Source organism: Camarhynchus parvulus, chromosome 2 (assembly GCF_901933205.1).
Source record: "Camarhynchus parvulus chromosome 2, STF_HiC, whole genome shotgun sequence".
NCBI lineage: Eukaryota > Metazoa > Chordata > Aves > Passeriformes > Thraupidae > Camarhynchus > Camarhynchus parvulus.
In genome coordinates, this window is record NC_044572.1 from 30142657 (window position 1) to 30168378 (window position 25722).

At 38.8% G+C, this 25722-nt stretch overlaps 1 protein-coding gene across 1 annotated transcript in view; it reads right to left on the minus strand.

Moving 5' to 3' along the window:
• SNX13 (sorting nexin 13) overlaps window positions 1–21501 on the minus strand; it is a 65714-nt gene extending 44213 nt beyond the window's left edge. Inside the window, 2 exon segments of the mRNA XM_030968038.1 lie at window positions 637–749; window positions 21390–21501. Of these exon segments, the coding sequence (XP_030823898.1) occupies window positions 637–749; window positions 21390–21401 (125 nt within the window). The 5' untranslated portion in view covers window positions 21402–21501.
• Between the last annotated feature and the right edge of the window lie 4221 nt (window positions 21502–25722).

Here is a 25722-nt window from a genome sequence, read left to right on the forward strand (position 1 = left end):
ACTACACTCTATTACATTTTTATGAGATACACAGGAATATACATACATTCTGATACATTTGATACATTCATGGTATCACATAAGAAGGTAAAAAGAATATACCACTAAGATATTCTAACTTGCCATTAAAAATGTTTCAATGGTTACAAGGCAAACATCATAATATACAATGTAATAATGGTGCTAAACTTCACATTTGCTCCCTTCCTGCCTATATAGATAACATATGAAAAGTCTACAGCTGCTGAACTGATCTACTTGTTCAAAGTGTAGAATTATTTCCACACACACAGGACAACATCCACTCTCATGAATCAAGTGCCTTGGATAGGAAAATGAGATTGTGATAGAAAAGGAAATGTACTTAGAAGTACCTGTGAGAAGAACTGACACTAACAAAAAGTATAAACTGAATTTACCACTGTTTTTATGTGAGCATTTGTCCTCTAATATCCACTAAAAATAGCTAAATTGGAATTTCAATTACAACAATTTCGCTCATAAAGAGGTGCTCAAATGGGGAAACATTAATTACATAAAGCCACTTCAGATTTTCAGAGCAAGCTCTTTGCTAACACACCCATTAAAATTTTACTTTCACAGCAAATTAATCAAAACACTAAGTAATATACTTACCCACCCACAAAGCAGAGGATATAAAATGCAAAGTAAAATATAGCGAAGGGTCCAAAAGTTACTAGAAAAAGCACAAGGCCAAGACTTCCCCATCCCCATATGGAAAGACTGGTCTGTAAACAAGAACATACAGAAAAGGAATAATTAATATTATATTCATACAACTTGAAGTCTCCAGAGCAATACTTATAGTTTTTATAATGTTTGACACATTTTAACCAGATATAAGCTCTGCTTGATGAAATGAAAATTACCCTTGTTTTTAAGAGTATATTGCTATCAAATATGTCCCCCATTATATTGTGGGCCACTAATCCAGTTTAGCCAACATTACAGCATTTTTCTTTCAAATACTGTTCCTCATTTCTTATTTCAGATAAAACTATCATCCTTTAAGGTGCCATATTTTTCTTTTCTATTCTCCTTTAGTGCATTTTTTTTCTTGAGATCCCTTCCTCCTCACTTCTTCCCCTATCCCCACCGTGAGAAAAGTTCTCCTAGGAAAAAGCAGACTTTGTGCTAGAACAGGAAGAGACAATACAGCCTTGTTTTACACATCTAAACATGTTATTTTCTACAACCAAGTAATCTTGTTTCTTCCCTAGATCAAACAAGGTGCAAGACTAAAAAGGCATCCCTTTCTCCAGTCAAGCCACAGGTGGGTCAATGAGTGCACCAAATTACTGTCACAAGTATACTTTTCCACATAAATACAAGGGAGGGACACTTCAGCAACTGATACCTGGGCAGTGGAAGGGAGGCAAGGGTTGTTTGAAAAGCCCATGAAGAAGTTAAAGGCAGTCACAAGAGCACATGTGGGGCTGGTGGGATTTTGGGGGCTGATGTCTGGCATAAATGCAGTAGGCAAAACTCCACCTGCACTGGCAGCCACCAGGAGTACAAAAAAGCAGCGAGATTCCAGTTACAGGTTACAGTGCATTTACATATACCCATGTATACACATACATACTTGATCTATCTATCTATATAGACAGATGCATGCCTGTACATATCTGCACATGCACACATGGTAATCTAAAAAATCAAGGCAGTGAAAACCTGACTGATCTGAGCTACAATCATTTTTAGACCATCACAATGCTGCAATGCAGTCAACAAAGCTTATATAAATTTAATTCAATCTAGTCTCTAGTTCAATATGGAAAGCATGCTTCAGCCAAGACCCAAGAGTGTGAAACACAACGATGACAAGTATTTATAGGCCACCCAAACTGTTCCAGCTCTAAGATTCTCAATATTTTTTTTGGTTGCTGATGTTGTCTAATTTACACCTTTCCTAACAGCGATCAAATGACACCCTGATGGGAACTCAGACAACTGTGTCAACAAGTAACACTAAGAAAGTATTTAAATAAACTCGTCTTGCAGTTGACATTTAGAAAACAAACAGAGATTGAACACCAGATTTGCAGAGAGCCCTTTTTTAGCTTTTAATATGAAGGAGCTACATCTCATTTCTCTCAAGGAACTATTTAGATTTCATCTTTTAATTTTAGGCATAGGATTAAAAAAATCAACTTTTTTGGAAAAAGTTTTAAAAATCCTATAGAGAATGAAAAAGAATATAAATTCAGGCTCCTATATAAAGCAGCTTTGATTATTTTTTGAGAGCAAGATCAAAAAGCAAAATCAGAGCTCTGAGGAGACTTTCGCAGATCTAAACTGTAATAATCAGAATTATTTAATTCTTCCTAGTTAAAAGTTTAATGGAACCTTGAGATGAAATTCTATTTTCTTCCTAGTTGAATTAGCAGGAGATATGAGTTGTACTGGCTTTGTTCTGAGTGTGTGAGGCTGGGAAAAATTAAACATACAAGTATGTAGACAAGTGTAATTAAAGCGCAGCAATTAAAAAAAATGCATTGCAAGTTATTAAATTCTCTTTAAGCTGAGGAATTGCTTCAATCGATAATATAAACCACAAAATCCACACTACTAAAATCACAACTGAGTAGAAGATTTTGTTGTTTTGTTGACTCATAAGAAGTAAATGCAGTAGATAATTGTGGCCTTCCAGTACATGAAGAGAGCCCATAAGAAAGAGAAAAACTATTCACAAGGGCATGTAGTGACAGAACAATGGGGAATGGCTTCACACAGAGACTAAGTTTAGATTAGATAGAAGGTGATAGTGAGCACTGCTGAGCGCACTCTGGATTGATGCTGCCCAGAGAAGCCGTGGATGCCCCAACCCTGACAGTTCAAGGCCAGGCCGTCGGGGCTTTGAGCAATCTGGTCTGGCAGAAAGTATTCCTGCTACATGGCAGGGGTGTTGGAACTAGATGATTTTTAAGGTCTCTTCCAACCCAAACCATTCTAGGACACACTTTTTTTTCTAGTTGAAAAAAGAAACAAAAAACATGGTAAACGCAAGAATTAACTAAAACATGAGATCCCATTGCACATCTGCATTTCAATACAAAAAGAAGATTCAGCATATTCACACCCTCAGAAATACATTTTAAAACTTCTGCAGAGCATTACAAGCATGATAAGAAAGATATGCACACAGAAGATAGCATTTAATGATGGTCTTTTTATGTCAAAAATCCATTATGCTTAATCACATCATTCAAAAAAGTTTAAGTTCTAAATATGGGATAAGCACTCTAAATGACTTAATTAAACTAGATGGATGTATAGTCAGAGTTGGATGAATGCATAATTAACAAAGAAAGCTCTATAATTCTAATAAATAAAACAGTGACCTTTTGTCCTATGCTCCAGTTTTGCAATTTAGCATATGGGTACAGAGATTCAAATCTCATTTGGTATTTTAATAGGATTTCTTAAAAATTGTACAACTTGGTACACTGCAGGAAGCACAACAGATATTGGCCCAATTCTTGTATACTCTAATGAGTGCTTTATAGTCTTAAGGATTTTGAGACATTCAAAGGGACTAAATCATCAGGATGGTACCCTTTCTGCTGACTGTAAACAAAACTTTCCCTGACTCCACACTTCTTGAAGGGACTTCAGCAGTAAGACTCCTGAGAGAAAAAAACCAAAAACTTAAAAGTTCTTTATACATAAAACCAACTGTTTTTGAATAAAATGTCCAAACATACACAAATATGACTATACAGCTGGTCAGTATGAAAATAGTTCAGGTATTTAAATTCAAACCTCACTTACAGCTTATTTCCAAATTCTATTTATAATGTTAATTTTTAGAAGATTTACAGATTTAGTGAAGCTCTGTTAGTCGTACTAAAGTTAGTTGCAGGGTGAACGCTTATTACCCTTGACACAAAGAACAAACCAGTCTTCTGAAGAAATTGTGTGATTGCTGGTGCTTAAGTCTCAGCTATCCAGACCCTTTAAAAGAAGCCAACCTGCCCTATATTGGCAGGGCAAACTTCCAAGCTGATCTGGCACAGTGCTGTTCACCGACTTTCAAGGAATTAGGGACAGTTACCTAAAGCCTGAACAGATACACAGGCCTTAGTGCTGTGGTAGTCATGGCTGGGTATATACTGTGTGCATACACATGGGTAAAGGATGTTTATTCCATGTCAGCAGCTGCTCCGCTTCAGCAGTTTTAGCCACTTTTGCTTACCACCACTACAGATACACTATGCTTGTCTCACCATCATCACTTCTTAGCTTTCAAGTTTAAGATTTTGCAAAGACTTCTGCAGAATATTACCAAGGCTATATAGCTACATATATATATATATATGTATATATATATATAATGGGTTCATGCAACATTGTGGTCACACACAGTAATTTTCTTTCCACAGCTGGAGCTGCTTCAGCAAAATAAACTGCAGTTGAAGTACAGGGGTGTCTGTAAGCTCCAACAGAACACTGCAGAGCTTCATCAGGTGTCAAAAAACATAAAAAGGTGAAAATTCATATGTGCCTGATTCAGCTTTTACAGCTAAAAAAACAGCCACCTCAATGACATCTGCTTGTTGTTGTTTTTTTTTTAACTAGGTTTTGTCCATTTTTCACACTGAATGGTTTTTCCACAGTATACAGGCCAAGTACTAAAAGTAGTACATAGAAAATATGCATAAGTAATTTTTTTTTTCTTTCTTTGGTTTCTGCTTCCTAATCAAGGCAATATTTTGATGGTTAAAGCTGCATGCCATTATGGCTAGTAGTGCTAAGACTGATTACATCACTTAACATGACTATTCACACAAAAGTTTCTAGAAATTATTTCTTCCAGGAACAAACAAAATTATGTCTTACTAAAAAGTAGCTTCAACAGGTTTCTTATTTGCTTAATCCATCTGACAATCTTTCAGACCTTTGCCACACACCCATTTTTAAGCAAGATCTTTGGTCTTGACACATCTTTCTCTAGAAATGATTCACCAAGGTAATGTAAATTTGTTGTTTGGATTTGAACTAGTGCTGTCAATTTTAGCTTGGAACTGGCAGTAAGGTTAACACATGTGTTACCTCAGGTTTAGAGCAAAACAAGTGTTACTCCACAAGTTCAGATGACAGGTTCTTCCTAGCCCCCTGTGCCACTGAACAGAGGACAAGCATTTCCACTCATGTGGCTCTGGGTGCCACCACCCTCCTACTCCAGTGAGAAGCTCCTGTTCCAGGCACTCATCTCTCTTCACAATTCCCACACACATTGGGTGGGAATTGTGGCTTCAAGTTTGGAGACACAGTTCGAATCCCATACAGGAAGGCAGGGCTCTGGAATTGTTTGCTTGTCAATCTTATTAAAGCTGAAGCAGAAGACAATTTAAATCTTACATTACCATCCAAAAGACTGATTCCACCTTGGAAGACTACAATTTGTGATTGTTTTCACATTTAACGGTCACAACAGAATATTCTGAGCTTTGAAAGAACAGCAACATGTAAAAACAAAAACATGTTTCTTTGCTCACAATTCTTTCACTCTTGTTGATCAAATTACATTTTTCCATTAATATTTTTAAAGTTACAGTAACCGACCTGTTTCTAACAGACACTGATAAACTATTTTCTGCCTTTTGGGTAGTTTAAATTATTCGTGGGTTTTTTTTAATGCCTCTTCTGGGCTCACATTAAAAAAATTGTCAGGGATTGCATTTACAGTAGATGTCAAGTTTAATTTTGTTAATTCCACACATCTGCCTTTTAATTTGACTTCCATTTTGAGTGCAAATGGAACATGTTCACATATAAACCTTTCTATAATTAAGGTGAGTGTCACTTTTGTCAAGTGATTAAAAAGATTATTTTAGGTTTCAAATTACTGTCTCTTTTACTAGCATGACAAGTAAAATTGGAAAGCTGTACTAACCAGAGTGCCAATTTCAGTGCAATGAAATTGTTACATTACACCACTCAGAAAATATTTAACAATTCTGAAATAAACCATTAACAACTTTGTAGTTACATTCTCCTATCTGCCAAAGTTAAAGCGATCATCTAAAATATATGTCAACATGGTTTTGACTTCTGCATATAATCACTTCCTAACAGCACTAAAGGTCTTTTTTTAACCTTTTTCTTCTTATCCTTTTGCCCTTTTCCTTCCTTAGCCCAAAAAGGCAAAGGAAAAAAAACACCCTAAACTCCACTCCTACTGCATACTATGGAAAAATAATTGTGGTGAATCTACACAATAATTTACTGCAGGTCTCCCAAAGAAACTCTTGGGATTAAAAAAAAAAATTAAAGGATTTTACATAGTCTATTTTGCTTTTATTGTTCTAAGTTTAGATTGTTTTGGGTTTTTTCCCCAAAGAAAGCTTAAAATATGCTTTAAAAATAAAGCATATAAATATACACTAAAATCTTTTAAATAAATAAAGAAGGAAATGTTAATTAATGTTAAGAGTTACGAAGTTTGGCCAATGAAGTTTTTTCTAGATAAGTGTAGCATTCCTGCTGGTCCCTCGTGGTTACAGAGGTTGGAAACTGCTGCAAGCAAGAGTCCATCTGTCCCCTCTCTACCTCACCTCCCCTTCCTCCCTTAACACACGCTTTGGATGTCAAATGGCTTAATTACTTAACAGTTGCATTAATTCAAACACAATCATGTCTAACTGTTCTGAGTTTGGGTTTTCCTGCTGTTCCTCACACTGCATGAAACAGCAAAGCTTTTGGGATCATTTTCCTCTACGGCTATTCAAGACAACCAACAGATTAGGCTCTAATGGATAGGTGACAACTTTTCATCTGTATTCACTATTACTGCAGTTTTGCAGTTTTATTGCTGAAGCTCATTTTCAGAAGTGCAAACACTTAAATGAAAATACATGCTAACACTTTTGTTAAATACACAACATTACAGTGTGTAACTAGAAAGATGAAAAGTTATTGTGCACATTACTTCAATTTTACTATTTATCCAGAGAACAACAAATTCCCTCACTAGAACTTTACTGTTTGCAATAATCAGAATATTACTATACAACTTTGTAATATAATTAAAAATAAAAACATTATGTGCCATATTTTGATACAACTGGGTTTTTTGCAATAAAAAGACCAATTTTCTGTTTAACACTTACAGTTCTATAAGAAATGGTAAATGTTTTCAGTGTCATATTTTCTTCTCAAGTGAACAGTCAAGAGTCAGATTATTTTTTTCTTCCTCTCTTACACCAGGCTTTGCCACCATTGCTCATCATTACATGAAATTCAGAAGCAAAATGTTTAATTTTGAACTGACCTTCATTTCACTACCCTTTATTTCCAGCGCTAACAGCTACTTTTTTAAATAATAGAAGTATCAGCAAGGGACAGAAAGCTTTGTTCATGTAACCTTTTATTGAGTGGCCCAAGTATTTAGCTTGCTGTGAAAAATAAAGAGGCTACCTTCACAGATGCACGCTCTTTCTGATAACATGCTTGCATTAAAACCCAGTCTGAATAATGTTCTAGTTAAAGGATATGGAATTTTGGTCAAATTTAAAAGAAGCACTTGAGCATCTTGGATAGCAATGGGAAATAAGAGATTCAAGCCTGAATTTCTGCTATTTTCTTGAATATAAAAGTGACATACTTAAACTCATCTTTAATACAAATGCCAAGGAAGTGATCCTTTTCCTTTGTAACAATCCATATTGACTTGTATCCAAGCAAATTTATTTATTTGGACAGAAAGCAAGACAAAAAGATAAAAGCATTTTGGCTTCTCTTAGGCGATTGAAACAGGGCCAGGCTTGACATGATTGCCTAAGGTGATCTAAAGTGAGAGAATAGAGTAATCCCTCTAGCTCTACCTTGAATGCAAGCCAATGAGATAATCTAGACTGTTCTACATTCAGCCTCTGGATAAACAGATTACATCTACTTCAAGTTTTTCTGGTGCAAAATAGTGGCAAAGGGGAGAGAGAAGGAAGTCTCCAAAATCTTTGGCAGGTGAAAAAAAAAAAAGTCTGTTCTCCTACATGGCTCAAAATAATGAGGTCACATGTGCTAAGCCAATAAACTGTTATTGCGTATTTCATTTGTGACTACTGCTCAAGCAGCATCTTGAACTTTTCACTTTCCTGCAGCAAGGAGTTACCTAAAAGTTCTTTCCACCTTTTTTTTTCACTGCTAAAGAAACCTGACTCCACTGAAAGAACTTTAATAATCATGAGCTTTGCTTTGAGAACAATTTCTACCACTCCAGCCTCTAATATTTATCTGTACGGAAATGTATCTGTATGCATTAAATGAGTCTCTCTCCACAAGAATCAGATCTAGTGGTCATCTCTTTATGATTCTAATAAAAACATGCAGGCAAAGCTCACAGATATTACAGAAACAATTGCATGGGACACATTTTTAAAAAGGTTTCCTCATACCTTAAGAGCTAAGCTTTTGGAAGGTAGAGAAGAAATTTCTTTAGTTCTAAGCTGTTCTTCCATGGTAGTGGTAATTTCAACTCAGCATCCCTTCTACCACAATAAGCATCTGCCTACTCCTGGAACTTAAATCTCTGTTACACTTGCCCAATTTATACCATTACTAAAAAAAATTATATAAAGATTATTTATATAAACACTATTTTGCACAGAGTCTTCTTTTCAAAGGCAATGCATTATTGTCTATGATCATTACAGGGAGAACAAAGTGGAAAAGATGGACTATAAGAGGTCTGATGAACAATGATTACTTCTCCTACAATAAATCCATTCTTTTTTTCTACAGAAATTCCACACAATTTCATAGCAGTGGCTGTCTGCAAAACAGTTTGTGCCATCTTGAATTGATAGAATCAGCTTAAAAAAGAATAAATACAAAAAGATTCACAATGATACAGTTTCTGCTTTGGAAAATCTTGCTACCTTCAAACAACCCCACTATAACAAAGTGAAATGAAGTAAAAGCTCACAGTTTTTGCAAATACAGAAGTGTCAAGGACATAAAGGTACAAAATATGACAAATTTTATATAATTTGGAACATTTTGGAACTGCAAATTGCAGCAGCAGTCATTGAACTTTATTGTTTTGCTTTTTCCTAAACAACTCATCACACGTAAACAGCAGACACCACCTTCAAATTTTATACTGACAAAAATACTAAGCTTTTTGTTCCTATTTTGTTCACTTGATTACATGCTTGAAAGCAGCAACAAGCAAATAATTATTTTCAAGTAAATTCCTTAAAACCAGTAGTTTCTTCTAAACAGACTGATAAACCATACATTTCAATATATACCTGCAGGATGTGTGATTTTTTTTTACTGAGAGTTAAACATTTTATATGTGTTTATATATATTTCACATATACACAAATATTATATACACACACAAAATCCAGTACTGTGGTAAGTTTACTGCAGAAAGATTTAGTCATTAATTTCTGATCAACCTTTTAGTACTCTGGCTTCATCAGGCTATAAAATTAGTCATCAAAGAGTTGTGTTTAAGTTCTTTAACCCACTGGTAATATTATGTTGCTATTTGCAGCAAAATTTTCAGCATTATTCCACTAAAGTTAAGATGCAACTGCTTTGGATGCAGTATTCTTTGATAGTACATACCACAATTTAATACATCCCAAATACGCAACACTCCTCATCTAGATGAAAAAGTTACTTTAAAAATACTAAGCTAAAAACATAGCTTTAGAATATTTTTATCAAGGACTGTACTAAATATAAAGATTGACTCTACTTGCCTTATTAGGTCAGGTTACAAATCTGAAAGAATACAAGTGGAAGAAGTCAATTCACATTATCTATCATAATTGCCAGGAATACTCCAGTAACAAACATACTAAACAAGACTAGAAATTGATTTCCACATTGTCCTTAGTCATAAAGGCTGCTGTCTCTAAATACAGTCAGTCACACCACCTATCCTTGTAGAATTATTTTGGCAAATGAAATAATGTGGTTAGAACATCCCTATCCTTTTTACTGCCTCTAAAAAAAGTTTGGTTGGTTTTTTTTGTTTGTTTTTTTAATTTACTAAAAAGGAGGAAAAAAGCTGTAAGCAATAATGCAGTGTTCATAAAGGAAAGCCATGCTGAGTTTCTCACCTGTAATGCAAAATGTCACCTTTACTGAAGATAGTACTATAATTGCTATCATGGAATTCAAAAAAACAAAACAGAAAGCCAGCATAAATGATTTCTCAGACTGTATTGGCAGCCAAAGACCATCAGCAAGAAAGAAGGTCCAGGCCAAGAAGAAAGGAAAAATATGTGCCAGTCAGCATCACCTCAGTCCCTAAGAAGGTTCCGAGCAACCAAAAGATTTACCAAGTGCAAATCATGCCTGACCAACCCAAGTGGTTTCTATGATGAGGCAAGTGATGCTGAGAACAAGGGCGGGGCCTTAGATGATGCGCACTTTGTCTTTAGCACAATATCCCACAGCTCCCTTATCACTAAATTGCTGAGGTACAGGCCAGACGAGTATATTGCAAGGTGAGTGAAAAATGCCAGATGCAAACATGCGATCAGCAGCACAGAGTTCAGTGTGCAGCCAGTGACCAGGTGGGAACCTTCGTGGATCAATGGAACTGATGATGGCTAAGCAATGTGGGTGATGTGACACAGTGAACTCTCAGTAAAAGGGTGCACAGCATCCTTTAGTGGGGTGAGCACTCATTACACTGGCAGGTTCTGAGTTGTGTCAACAGGCTGGAGAAAGGGTCTAACAGGAACCTCATCAAGTCCAACAAGAACACGCACAGGTTGGTATCCGGGGTGGACTAACCCTGGGCCACAATACAGTCTGGGGCCCACTCTCTGCGAAGCAGCTCTGCACAAAGACATCCCAGGTGGGCTGTAAGGTGAACACGAGTCAGCAGCATGCCATTTAGCAAAGGTGGCCAATAGCATTCTACCCTCTGGCAGCAGAAGTGCCACCAGCAGAGACAGCAAAGTGAACCTTCCTCTCCATTTGGAACCATTCCTCTCCATCCCTGGAGTCCTGGGTCCAGTTTTGGTCTTCCTGTTACAATACAAATCCATCTGGAAACCAATGTACAAAATCCAATTCCACCACAAAGGATTTTGTTTTAAAATAAAATATATCTATATTATGAAGCCACACACTGGCTACACTTGCCTCCAAGAGAAGGGTAGATTTAGAAAGCTTGTTGGTGCTCCCAATTAACATTCTGACCCCCTTTTATGTGACTGAGAAGTAACACCATTTTTAAAGTATTACCCCCTCCCTCCTCTCCCTGGTGCTCACCTTTGTCTTCAAACATAAACATGTAGTCTCTAGACTCTTACCACCAAAATATAAAAGGCATCTACTGCCTAAACACTGGATTCTGAAGAAACAGCTACCAACAACTGTACTCACAGATTTTACTATTTTGGCAGATTTGTTTTGTTCCTTTAATTCCAAGACCTCAGTCAGTGCCAGCATCATGAATTAGTTTCAGTTTGTACTCCTGCTTGCAATGATCACCCTTTCACTGTAACTGATTTCTTGTAGAAAATGTACTGATAGTTTCACAACAGTTCTTAAAACTGTATAGTGCTTTTTAATCAGCATCATAATCTACAAATTGGAAAATGAAATGGATATTAAGAATAGAACTCCAAAGATCAGAGTACGCACCACAAAGAATTTGTTGTCAGTACACAAATAACAAGTAGGATCCCAAGGTGTAAATATATCCCATTTTTAATAAACTTAAAACCACTGAGAATACTAGCACCTTCCTTTGAAGATCATGATGCTACTCTACTGTTTTCTTCAAAAGTTTAAATTTTATGCAGTGATTTAAATTCTCTGAGTGCCACAGGTTTTCTCCAGTTATATAAATAAAATACAGAAACTGACACAACCACTATTTCACTAGGAATTCCCAGTGGTCTCTGAGAGTACAGCTGAACTCCTACAGGGCCAAATTTCATATGAAGCATGCTTACTGGATGAAGACAAAATAACCATGGAAACAGCTGTTATACAAAGTGACACAAACCTTTACAAAGCTAGAGTAAGCCTAAAAACTTACTGTTCCTCTCAACTGTTTTTCTGGACAGAATATCACACAGTTAGACAAAATAAAGCAAGAGAAAGAGATCAGTTCAGTGTCAGCAAGTTTTCCAATAGTTCACAGTATACAAAAAATCTGCAACCTCTTTAATAAGCAGCTGATGCCTAATTCTTCACAGAACGGACAGTGCCAACACAGCAAATAAGCATTCAGATTTTGCTTTGAATCAGTGAAGGAGAAATTGTTTAAATATTACTGTCTTTTTCCAATGGGACTAAGGTAATGGGAATGTAACAGAAACAAATAAAGTTTTTCCCCTTCATGTATTTAATATCCTCCTTTTCCATTACCTCCTCCAGTCTTTATTGTTTGTGTGCTTTACCTGCTTGCTCTCCAGAGATGTTTGCCCACCCATCCCTTTCAGGAAGGCTTGCTCACTCCATGAATCTCTTTCACAGTCCTCTCTGCATTTTTGCCTTTCCCTTAACACCATTACTGAGAAAACTGCTGTTTGCTGCCTGCACAACCCTGAGAAACTCCACAGGTTTTATTCAGTGGTTTGCTACAGAATGCTGCTGGCAGCACTGCAGGTAAGTGTAAGTATGAGTGAAGCCTCCTACGACTTCTTCCAAGACTGCTCCATGACCTCTGTCCATTTGGCCTCTCTGTGGAAGCAAAGATCCTGTTGAGTATCCTAGATGAATCTTCTAGCCTCAAGTAGTCATCTTCTTTGTACAAAATCCGGGCCCAGAATCAGCACGTCAACTATTTCCTGGATATCTCCCAGGAAAACATACTACCTCTCCCACGAAGACACAGAAGAGGGAAAGGAAGTGTGAATACCTACAAATAACATTTATATCAAGGGACAGTTTTTTTGCTGGAATATTTCATTCTCATACATAAGGGCATGGAATATTTCCAACAAATTTCAATGAATTCGGAGAGGAAGGAAACCACAGAAATCGCATATCAACTCTTGCCACTTCAAGATTATAGACTGAAACTAATTATAGATTAAACTAATTGAGTCATTTGAATATCCAGCTCCCAAGGCAAGTTTAGGGAAGATATCTAAAAACTTCAATCATTGTCACATGGCCAAGAACAAAAAAAGAAACCTAACTGGAACTACCAAACCCTATTTGTAATTTTTTCTGGAGGCAGAGATATGTTCAGAAGTCACAGAAGGAATAGTGACATTCCCTGTTTTCAAAAGAATAGGAATCATTTTGGGTATTCACTCATTTTAGATCTACACAGAAGGAAATACAGACTGATACTATGCACTTCCTGAGCGCCAAACCATGCAGCTGTTGATTTGGCAACTTATTCTGTGTTCCCACCCTCATATCCCTCCACAAGACTGGTTCACCAAGGCAAAAGAATTCTTCATGCAGTTGCTACTTAGCTGCTAGACCTGAAACCCTGAAACAAAAAGCTGTCAGACCAGCTTGTGTCTGATGGAGGGGAGAAAACCACTTTAGTAGCAGCCAAACTAGATCCAGTGAAGTCAAACATGAAATGGCACTCCTAACATCTTAAGTATCTTTATGCATGGATGACCTCTAAAGAAAAATATATGGCCATCCCAGTGACAGCACCAGGAAAACAAAAATATATAAAGAAATTAATAAAGAAGAGGGAAATACATGAGAAAAACAAAAGAACAAACAAAAGAAGAACTACGTGGACAGCAAGGTGGAAGCATTCATAGACCAACCCAGGTACACAACTCTACACAGAAACAATGCAGCTACTTTTATCACTGGAAAACAAAAAAACCCAACATTTGGTATAATGCATCAAAAACAAAAAAAAAAAAAAAAAAAAAAAAAAAAAAAAAAAAAAAAAAAAAAAAAAAAAAACCAGAAAATAAGGGAAATTAGAGTTTTGGGCAATTCTCTAGAAATCTAGAGAGAAAAATAAGAAGACTGCAAGCATCATGTTATAGTTAGATTGTTAAGAGAGAAAAAATATTTTAAACAAAAAAGGTGCCAGTAAAAATAAAGCACAATTAAAAGAAACAGTGATTGGCAACAGTCAACCATCATTAATTGGACAATTCAATAAAGGAAAATATCCAATAAAGTAATGTAAAAGCTTAGAAACATTCATAGACATATTGTTTGCTGTTGGTGTCACTATTGCTAACTCATAATCTTAAGAATTTTTAAGAAGCTGCAGTAGAGCAACTGCCAACTGAAAAACAGACCAATACCATTTAAAGTCCAGACCTTAAAAACAAGTTAAAGAAATAAACATAAATTTTTTTCAAAGTTTTAAGCACACATGCAAGTCAAGCATGAACCACTAAAGAAGAAATTAAGTACATAGTTTTAAGACCATAAAGCAAGGTACCAGTATTAAGTGCTTGTATACACAAAGTAAGGACAAATTATTTTAAACCCACCTACTGCACTCCATTAAATTCAGAAAAAAATGCTGACTGTGAAGAGAAAACCTTTGGTAAATGTGAAAATTTTAAATAAAACTTTATTCTCCTAGCCTAATGTTATAAGTAAATAACTTCTTATCAAAACAATAAAAATTATATTCACAGAAACCAATTTGTTCTCCACGAGATTTTTTAAATTTTATAGAAGAAATAAACAAGCATAAAAAGTAATTACCATTTCATTATAGGTACCATCAAATTAGATTTGTAATTCAGGCATTAAATTACAAGATTTAAACTTCCATAGTATATGATTTTGCTTTACAAAGTTAATGAAATTTCCATTTGTTCACATTATGATCAAAAATACTCATTTGAGTATATAAACTATTAAAAAGAAGTATTTTTCTTCCAAATATGTTAAAAGAGGTTGGATACCTTAATCCCCAATAGGTTTCATTAAAAATTAAGGTATCTATCAGTAACAAATATACCAAGATATACTGGGGGAGAGGTAAACTACAACCACTTGCGTAGATTTTTAGAAAAAAAATAAAAATATAAATACAGATGTGATTTGAAGGACAAAGAGGTCCTACAGTGAATAAGGAATATATGTAATTTTTACTGATGCCACTATTTTCAAGGTATCACAAAATCATTACAAGGTTTCAGAAAAGTAAGCTGATAGAACAGTATGAAACACCACAAACTTTGGGGAAACCCAACCTAAACAAAGTTTTGATTTATTATAATGGACTTGGAATGTAAAGGTTTAAGTGGGCCTCACAAATGAGAAAAGACTCAAGACTTAGAGATATCTCAGCCTGCATCAGCCACTGTTAGAACAGCAGCAGGGCAACAAGCAAGGCCCCCTCATCTCTCCAAGTTCTCTCAGGCAGTTCCAAGACCATTCTGACAATCAGCAAGACTTCAAAGCAATCACTCTTTCTACAGTAACACAGGTTGCACACTTGTTTCCCCAAGGCATGTACATCACCAGATTTTCAACTCATCCATGCAGCCTGGAATGCCAAATACTGAATAAGGGGTGACTGGGAAAACCACACACATTTGTTCTCCATTGCTGTTAGTATCACTTAAGAGGTATGCGAGAAATCATCCCAAGTCTGAGGCACTGTTTCATAATCAGCTGGACAGCTGCTGGAAGAATTTTGCTATTCTAGATTATTTTCTACTTGGCCTTTTATAACAGCACTAACTGGAAGAGTGGAAATGCAGGGTGCCCTACAGGATATGTAGCAATTCAAACTTCCTGCTCAAGTTCATTCCCTTATATCACAAGAGATAGCCTAACCTGCACTGCCTTAGAGGCACCAGCAGAAGTGCTGAGTAGTCATTCCCTAGAATTACAAAAATATACTGATGAACAAGAATCTTACAATAGTGACAGTTCTGAAACCAAAACATTCCGACATGAACAGATGTGATTAAAATAGAACCAGGATCACCCCCTTCCTCTAAGAAGCATGAGATTAAGGGAAGAACTGAAAGGAACAGAAATAAACGATTAAAAAATAACATTGTAACAAAAGCAAACTGCATTTAAGCAGTTAATACTCTTCAAAGAATGTTCCCAAACTTATGAACGCTCTTGGACAGAAAATGCATGCAAAGCTCATCCTCCTACTCAGAACTCCAGCCACAATGGGATACTGAATAAAGCATTTTGAACATCAATGGTACCTGTGAACTTTTAATTAGGCCATTTGAGCCCTCACATGAACAAACACAGTGCCACTTCCACCTGACATAAAGAAAAAGATCTTGAAATTTCGTATTTCCAATTATCAAAAAATCCTTCCAAGTGAAGTGGAAGAAAGGACATCATACAAGCCATCTGATGCATGAAGGGATTTAATGGGATTCAAGCCAGCAGAGATGATTTTATTTTCATCTCCTGCTGGCAACTAGTGGACTGACAAACTGGTGAGGTTGAAATCAAATTAGTCTTGTGCTCACTGTCTGAGAAAATAGGCAAAACAGCAGGACTGAAAAGATTTCAGTGTCACTGGTAAAAAAGCTTAAAAATAAACTACTGTACTAACCACTGTGGTCAAATTCCATATTCCATGCTAGGAAATCATGAATTTTTCATAGCATCCCACTTAAAAAAAACTAGTTAAAAATTGGTGGGACTTTTAAAATATTTTTAAAATGTCAATGTTAGAATATACCAATAAATTTGGCTCACACTATTTTAACTGCAACACTGAGATCACATCTCATTCCACACAGAACACAAAGTCAATCAACATTGCAATTTCTTCAGAAATCCATCTCTACTCTCTCAGGATTTTACAGCCACTCCTGTTTTAGAGCAATAATAATCTTTAACAGATCCTCTACAACTGTGACAGAGTAGGAATTGACTTCTGGTCCAAAACAAATGGTAGTTATAAAAGGAGTCCCCTTGGCTGAACATATCAATTATCTGTGCTTACTCACTGTACAAACACACATTTCACCTCAAACTTGTAAATCACCATCATGCTATCATCATTTTGAGGTGTGATCCCACGGAAATTATGTAAACATGGCTAAAGTGCTCTCACTCAAACTAGTCAATATGTTTACATCACAAAATAAAGCCTTGTTGTATTAATTTAGAAATCAGACTATCAGGCCTAAGCTTACAATGCCTTGTACTTCTTGAAGTTTCTCGCTCACATAACTGCAAGTGCCAACTGCAATTGATTTTGCTATCATTCCAGCCTTGGTATTCTCAACCAAGCAATGGGGAAAATTGCTAGTGAGACTGCTAAATATTAATCCTTTCACTGTTGCAAATAACTTAGATACAATATCAATGACTTCTCTTTGCTAATAATAGCAATTCTCCCAATACTAGCTCAAAGCAAACATGCTTTGTCATCTTTGTAAGGGTGGGGAGAGGACGACAAACATATTTAAAAGAGAGATAACTCCCTAGAGTGCAACCAGACAGAGGAAACCATCGCTTGGAGCTCCTTCAGCTATCTAACCCAACAAGCTATTACTATTTTTGTTGAAGTAAGGAACTTCATGCTTTTCTTCTTCCACGCTCTTTTGGGGAACAGTCCAGACTGACATTTTGGAGTTTTTGCAGAACTCTGCATTCAGTCTCAGCAGTTTAGGCCCAAGTGTACACTGTAAGAATAGTCCTGAGTGTTTAGACACTGTTTTACTAGTAGCCAGCAAAATATTTAAAAGCTAGTACTTAGGAATATATGATAACTGTTCTTTGCAAAAGGTTCGTTTTCTTAATTTTATCATTTCTCACATACTTTCAACTGACACTTCACAAATTATAGTTATTAAAAGAGCTCTAATAGGAACAATTAGAGACACAACACAGACCAGCTGTAGGGGAAACCTCATTGACAGAAAACACTGAAGGAGAAAGAGGCATTTTACCTCCCAAGGGCTTGCAGCTAATGCTCCAACTAGATCTCATCCAGCAAAACACTGGCACTAAAGAAAGCCCAGCACACAAGTTTCACAAAAGGACAGAAAACTTATTTATTTCAGCACCCTGGTAAATGTCTACACATTTTTAAATGGCTCTACCAGCGGAACATAGTTCACACACATAAAGCACCAGAGCAATCTGCCACTGACATGTATCAAGGAACAGAAAAAGTTAATGCTACAGTACATCAAGCAGTTAACTGTGTTCTGCCTCTTTCATAGCTGTACTAATATACTTTACAATGTGCTACTGTTGCAGAAGGGCTAATTCACTATTATTCTAGAGCAAGTTAAGCTGCTGAGTCAACCTTTATTCTTAAAAATCAGGCTAATTTGCTTGGTTTTGCTCAGAAACAGTTCTCAATGGCTAGTAGTTAACAAAATTTAACCAAAAAAATAAAAGGTTGTTAAACCTCTCTTATAAACAAAATGTAGATTGCTTAATGGAAAGAAAATACTACATGTAGCTGGTGAATTATCTTAATCAGTTGCAATAACAAGAAATACCAACATGTCAGAGCTCATTTAGTATGGCTCATTTTTAGTTGTGGATAAGAAAAAAAAAAAGTCAAATTTCAAAAACCTTCTCAACTGTCACTAGTACTGCAACAAGTTACTCTTGCTAAACTGAGAATTAAGTTGTCAAAAATTTAGCTGCTGACAAATTCTGAAGTCCTCCCTAAGCATCTCAAAGTAGTTTAATGAGTAGCTGGGGAGGAAAAAAAAGGAACCTACTTCTCAGCTGAGATCAAGTGCCCTCTTCAGAGACAACACAGGCTGCAAATGCAGACAGCACAGACCATCAATTTGAAAGACATCTAAAACTTCTTGTAAGTTAAGTCAAAATCCTACTGAATGTTTGGTCCATCAGAATTTAAGACACTACTGACCACCAAGAGCCAGAGCTGTAAAACACCAACTGCTTCCCAAAGATTCTTGTCCAAAAAGACAAGCGAAAGACCATTGCAACTTGTGTGTGTCATGGCCTCTGCAGATGAGAAAGTGCTGAGGCAGTAAGTCACACGGGAACAGGCCACACGGGCCTGGAAAGCAGAGGAGACATCTGATGAACGAGAAAAGGGGAACAAGTGAAAAGGCACAGAATGGCCAACACAACAGACTAGGGAAATGATCATCACAGCAGGACTCTAAACACATGCTGACAGAATGTATTCAACATTACTGCAGAAATAAGTTTTATGGTGGAAAATTTGGAAGTGCCATTTGCCAGTTAGGTAAATAAATGTATGTGCTTGGGATTCAATAGCATGAGTTTTGAACACAACTAAAATAAGATGGGCAGAAAGGGCCAAATAAAAACCACACAGAGTATTTTTTCCTGACAGGAAGTGTGATCTTCCCCTGAAATTACTGATTACAAAGTCCTAATTCTAACTGCATCCACACAAAACTGAAACCAGTCTGCTGGGGTCTGCATATACCAATACAGTCAAAGGATGTAGGAAACTGACCTTGAAAAACTCAACACTATGTTACTGCATGATAACAATACATGTAAAACCTGATCTGCCCTTCCTTCATTCTTAAACTTATTTAAGAAAAAATATTTTCTATATCGGTAAGTTATAAAACTAGCAGTTATAGTAGGGGAAGTGGATCTAAATTTTTAATGGCTAAAAACAAAATTACAGTGATTCCAGCCACTCTAGACAGTAACAGACTGGACAAGGCCATAAACATCCAGCACCAAAAACCAGCACAGTTTTTGCTTCTAATGTCAGTTCACCATGCAGTCAATCTCAATTTTCATATAAAAAGAAATCACATATCAGTAGACTTGAAACAATATGCATATTCCTCCAAAGGGTAGTAAGGGTTCATTGGTGCAACTGTGCACAGCTTCCCCAGGCTGCTGTAGCTACTAAGTCATCATTGGAACACCCAGAAAAGCCCACAGGGAAAGGACTCCTCCAGTCCACCTTAGGTGGGCATTCCTGACAGCCTGAAGAACTCCCCACAACTGCTTTTCAGGCAGGCAGGGCCTGAACTTTTGCTAGACTCCCTTAAAATTTAAATTCATCTCAAGACTGGAACACTTCACCTTGAAGCATCTACAAGCAACATATGTACAGGAACTAGAAGAAGAGAACATCAGAACCCTCTCCTCCTAACACCAAGGATAAGTGTCATAACTGGTCATCGCACATGAAATCACTAAGCTTTATCTCAAAAAGCCAATGGATTGTCATCCACACTGCTACTCACAGAATTTCAACACTGTTAAAAAAAAAAGAAAACTCAGTTCCAAGATAACATGTCTTGGATGGGCACACACAGCCACCACCAAAAGGAACAAACAGTCCAGTAGGAGGCACCGACCCAGAACATTCTATGCTGCCCTTAAAATAATCTAAATTACTATGGCTAATAGTCATAGCCATCACACTCACCAACTCTCTTTAATGCAGCTTATTAATCCTGACCACCCACCAAATACCCTCAATTCAAAAATAGGTCATATATTTTTACAGGTTTAACTCATTCTGCAAATTTTACCCTCCTGGGGAAATCTGAGAACTCATGGCTCTACAGAACTGCTTTCTGAATACCCTAAAACTTTGAACTGATGCAAATTAAAACATGGAAGACACTGTTTAATACCATTCAGGAAAGTAAAGCTAAAAGATTCAGGTGTTGGAAAGCTTGCTGACATTAAAAATAGAAAATCAATTGCTCTTTATAGACAAGACAGAATACGGGGTAAAGTCTTAATTTCCAGCAACTGGAAAGCACTGCCAGATTCCACCTTTTAGAACGCCTTTGGACACAGCAGACATTTATAGCTCACGCTGATCCTCAAATACCTGCCTGCCTCACAGCCGAGCTGCTCCGGGACAGAAACCCTCCACCAGGCAGAGGTGAACCGGGGCAGCCAACTTCTAAGGATTACCTACTGACACAAACTCCTGCAAGCACAGCCGAACCGCTCCGCTTAAGCCCTCCAAGAAAACAAACACGGAGCCTTTACGAAGCCATCGCGGAGAAGGAGGCCAGAGGGGCTGCAGCCAGAGCGGGACCCAGGTGGGGGCACCTTCCCGGCGCAGCCCAGGGCCGAGGAGGGTTCCCCCTCACCAGGTGCGCTCCGCTCCGCTCCTCCAGACACGGGCCCGCCGCGGGGCGCGGCCCCACGGGCCCTCACCGACCAGCACAGCCCGGCCGTCTCCGGACCGCGTCGGAACAGGGACCGGGCCCAGCCGCCGCACGGAGCGGGCACGGCGGACCGGGCTCCGCCGCGGAGCCGGAGCGCCCCACTCCCGTCCCGCCCTGCCGGGAGAGGACGGAGGCTGATAAGAGGGGCCCGGCGCTGCCCTGGGCGAGCCGGCCAGCGGCTCTGCCCTCCGTGGCCAAGGGGAAAACTGCCAGCCGCCGAGACAACTCGGAGGCCCCGGCGGAGGGCTGAGCCACGGCGCTGAGCGCCCGGGCGGACAGCGAGCCGCTCCCCGCGCTCCCGCACCTCCTCGGCAGCGCTCTTACCTCTGTTAACATTATTACCCCGCTGCGCTGCGGCGGCGCCTCGGCGGCTCTAGCCCCGCAGCATGGTGAAGCCTGGTGGCCGCGCGGAAAGCTACCCCGCAACCCGCGGGGAGGCGAGGCGAGGCGAGGCGAGGCGAGCGCCGCCAGCCCCCGCCGCCGCCCCGCTCAGCGCCCGCCCGCCGGCGCCGGCCCCGCTGCCGCCCTCGCAACCCGGTCCGGAGCGGCCGCCATCTTGGGACGGCTACGTGCGCCGCCGCCCCGCCCCCGCCCGCCCAGCGGGGCCGCGGGACCGCCCCTGCCGGGGCCGACGCTCCGCTCCGCGCCCGGCCCGGCCCGGCCCGCGCTGCGCCTGCCCGGTGCCACCGGCATCGGCCCTTGGCGGGGTCCAGCCGCAAGGCACGGAGCTCGAAACTGCGGTTCGGGTTTTTTTCCCTCTCTCCCTTGGTGTGACTTGTCTTAGAGCTCTTCGGTGTCAGGCAGCTGTGCTGCGGACGCTAATCGAAATATTTTGTTAAATTTCTGACCAAGCAGCGCATCTCTCATCCCCCAGTGACGTGTGCGGCGCTGCGCGTCTTTCCCCGTTCTAGATGCTAAGGAAGAGCGCATGTCTTATCTGGAGCACAAGTCCTTTGGGAAGCAGCTGAGGGAGTTGGGGTTGTTTAGTCTGGAGAAAGGGAGAGTCAGGGGTGACCTTATCGCTCTCTACAAGTGCCTGAAAGGAGGCTGTAACCCGGCGGGGGTCTCTTCTCCCAGGCAACCAGCGACAGGGCGGGGGGACGCAGTCTTGAGCTGCACCAGGGGAGGTTTAGGTTGGATATTAGGAAGAATTTCTTCACGAAAGTGTGCTTAGACATTAGCCTGAGCTGCTCAGGGAGATGGTGGAGTCACTGTCCCTGGAGGTGTTTAAGGAAAGGCTGGATGTGGCACTCAGTGTCATGGTCTACTGGACGTGGTGGTGATCGGTCGTTTGGACTCGACGATCTCAGGTCTTTTCCAAGCTCAATGATTCTGTGAAAGATATTTATATTGCCTGTTACCTACGCTATTGTTAAGTAATGGCATAAAGTATGGAACAGAAACACATCTCAGAAACAGCCACATCTGCCCCAGCTCAGAGAACCCTGGGGTGATGCGCCCCCACAGCTTAGTATTTGAATACACAGAAATATTTCCGTCTGAAACTTACTCTTCCTTTAAGCACTGTTCTGTGGGCTTTTCTTCGTGTGCTTCGTTTTCGCTAGACTTTGAGTTACACAGTTAACCTTAGGTGCATTAGGAGAGGAGAAGCAAGATGGGATTTTTTTTTCCTGCATTGCCGGTGACAACATTCACACCAAAGAAGTAATAATGGTTTGTAGGAAAGATGGAGGAAAAATAACACTACTATTTTAATGTGAAGAAAACCAACCTTCTTCAATTACAGTGTTTTTTCTCCCTCAATAAAAGCAGAATGTATTTGCTTGCAGAAATGTGAAGGGCATTAAGCAGTTCTTAAGGCTGATGGGTTTTGCAGAAGTTCTGTAATTTTCCCAGGTATTGTTAAATACTTAACATTTCAAGGTTGACCACTTCTTAGTTTTATTTGTGAGTATTAGTGAGTTTCAGTTTTACTCAGACAACTGTTTTTCTCCAGTTAGACACCCATCTGTTAGTCATGTGAAGCAAAAAGAGCAAACCCTTGATACTCATAATTGCTTATTTGCCTTTTATAAATAATAAAAAATACTAAGATTTCTAAGTGTCTAATAAGCTTTTTACTTCAGAGTCTGTAATTTTGAATGTTTCATGTTAGTAGTACTCTTTCCCCAAGCTGATCCCTCAGGGAAAATCCAAATCTTACGGCACACACAACTCTACTTTAAACCATAGGCTTGGCAATAACAGCACCATGCAGAGAGGTCTTGCACATGGTATTTCACCACCTTGATAAATTAAAAATTGTTCAAAACCATTGAGAAATGGGAGCTGTGAAATACCAATTCCAGTGTATTTCTTTGGTCCCCTAAAATTGTGTAGGTGCTTATTTGGCTGATGTATATGTTCACAACTAGGATCCATATTTGTGGCTTTCACTGTGCTTCAAGTCAAGCAAATAATGCCCTGTGCTCACATCTGTGCTACAGGAGATCCTGAAGGTACCCATAAAATAGCAGAGTGATCAGTAAATTGTCAGTAGTGTGTAATTATGAAAAAACTTCAACACATACTTAGGTAGCAGGAAATAGAATGAAAATACTTAAAGCACCTACTGCTTGACATGTCATTGAGTCAATAAATATGTCCTCTGGGCAAGGCACAGTATCATAAACTGATAAGATAAATTACCTATTTCATAAAATGTAAGGGTTAAGCAGGATGTAAAAAATCTCATTATATTGATGTATATATATAAATAATAGTGATTGAATCAAGGTAATAGCCTAGAAAAACAAACTTTCTAGGCACTGTATCTCTTTACCTTGTGCATTTAGGTATAGCAGTTAAGGTTTTCAAAATAAATAATCCCTTTTGAAAACTTACTGCAAAGATGTATAGATCCTGAGTGTGCTGTTGTAAAAGAAGAGCAAATCTTACACAAATCTCCCAGCAAGATGAAGTCACAATTAATACTTTGTACTTGAATTTGCCCCTACTTCTGCTTGGAATTTGTCAGTCAACAGCATAATAGTCTGGGAAGCACCTTCTGTTCTTGCACTGCTGGAATACACCTACCAGTACTTCTGCTGAAAACTGTTATCTGATTTTCTAAATTTTGGTCAATACATCTCAACTTAAGGGAAAGGGAGTGTGTAATTGCAACAGCAAGGAGTGAGGCTGTGAGGAAGGACCGAACCACATAGACTCAAGGCAGATGAAGAAGCAGCCTCATAAAGGAGAGGTGAGAAGGAGTAGCAGCTTGGGAAGAGGATGATATCAGGGAATTCTTGAAAAAGCTGTGAGGAAGAGAAAACAAACCAGCAGTTGTTTGCCAGTTCCCATTCTTATGATAAACTGAAAAAATGTAAGATTTTTTTTTTCCTTAGGAAAGAGGTTGTTTCTAAATTAGTGTGAGCAGGTCTGGAAATGAGGCTTCAACAGAGACTGAAAGAATTATCAATGGTAGGCCAGAAGCACTAGAACACTTGTTTCCCTGAGCCCATCTTCCAGTGACAATAATTCCATTAGATTTGATGAGTCATCCATGAGAGAGTTTTATCTGTGTCATCCTTTTGTGTTTGTTACACACAGCTCAGGACAGGCACTGCAAGAAGCCAGCATTTTACCAGCAGCAGGGCAGCCACGTTAGCACCACGCTCATCCAGGCAGAGCAGCACACAGCTTATTTTTCATGTCACTTCCACAAGCCCACGAGCACAGTGTGAAGTACTGTGTTAGGGCAAGTATTTATATCTGCAGTCAAAGGCAAACCTGGCAGAAAGTGTTTGCACTCAGTCCTTAAAATACTCACAGAATTTTTTTCTCTTAGGCCTAGACAAATGCTTAGCTCATCTAGAAGGAGTACCTGGAAGCTGATGTCTGTGAATACCTTCATAGTTATAAAACAGCTCTGACCTGTTGCCAAACATCTCAGTGTTCTTTGCACTCATACAGTTTTCACTACAAGCTAAAGGAGTGTTCTGATGCTCTAGATCCACATTTTGAAATCCCACGGGGGACACTGGGAGCCATGGGGCTGCCTACTGAAGTGATGGATGAATGCAGCATTAAAATCTGAAATACAGAGATAGCACCTTCAGGCTCTACATCCAGAAGTTTATAAAGATTTTGAAAAGTAAAGCATAGAAAGTGCACTAAGTAAAGAGACAAAAATATAGTCATGAGGGGGAGGACACGACACGCACAGAAGCAGGGGCATAAGCAGGATTTAGCAATAAAAGAGCAACTGTGCCAACTTGCAGCAGAGCACAAAGGAGTGCAAATTACTTTCCAGCCCTGAAAGGAGGGCAGTTCCACAACCTAAATAACTGTTAGCTCACCAGCTTATGAAAAATGAAATTGGTGACCTAATTGCCACCATGATAACCCTTGAAAGAGCAGTAGCCTGCATTTGGAGAGTAAAAGGATATGTTGTCATGACCTGTACAAGAAAACAAGTGAAGACTAAGGAAAGGGGAAACTACAGGCAGGGTTGGGGGAGGGACAGACTGAAAGAAAAACAGACTGATTTTGCTTTGCAAAGCAGTTTTATGGAAGTGGCTACAAGACTGTTTCTAACATCAGCAAGCCTGAATTTCTGTGTAATTCTTTAAAATCTAGAAAGATCTTTTACAGAATTATTTCTGAATGCTGTTATTAGTTCTGATTGTCCATAACAACTGATGCAAAGCAAAGT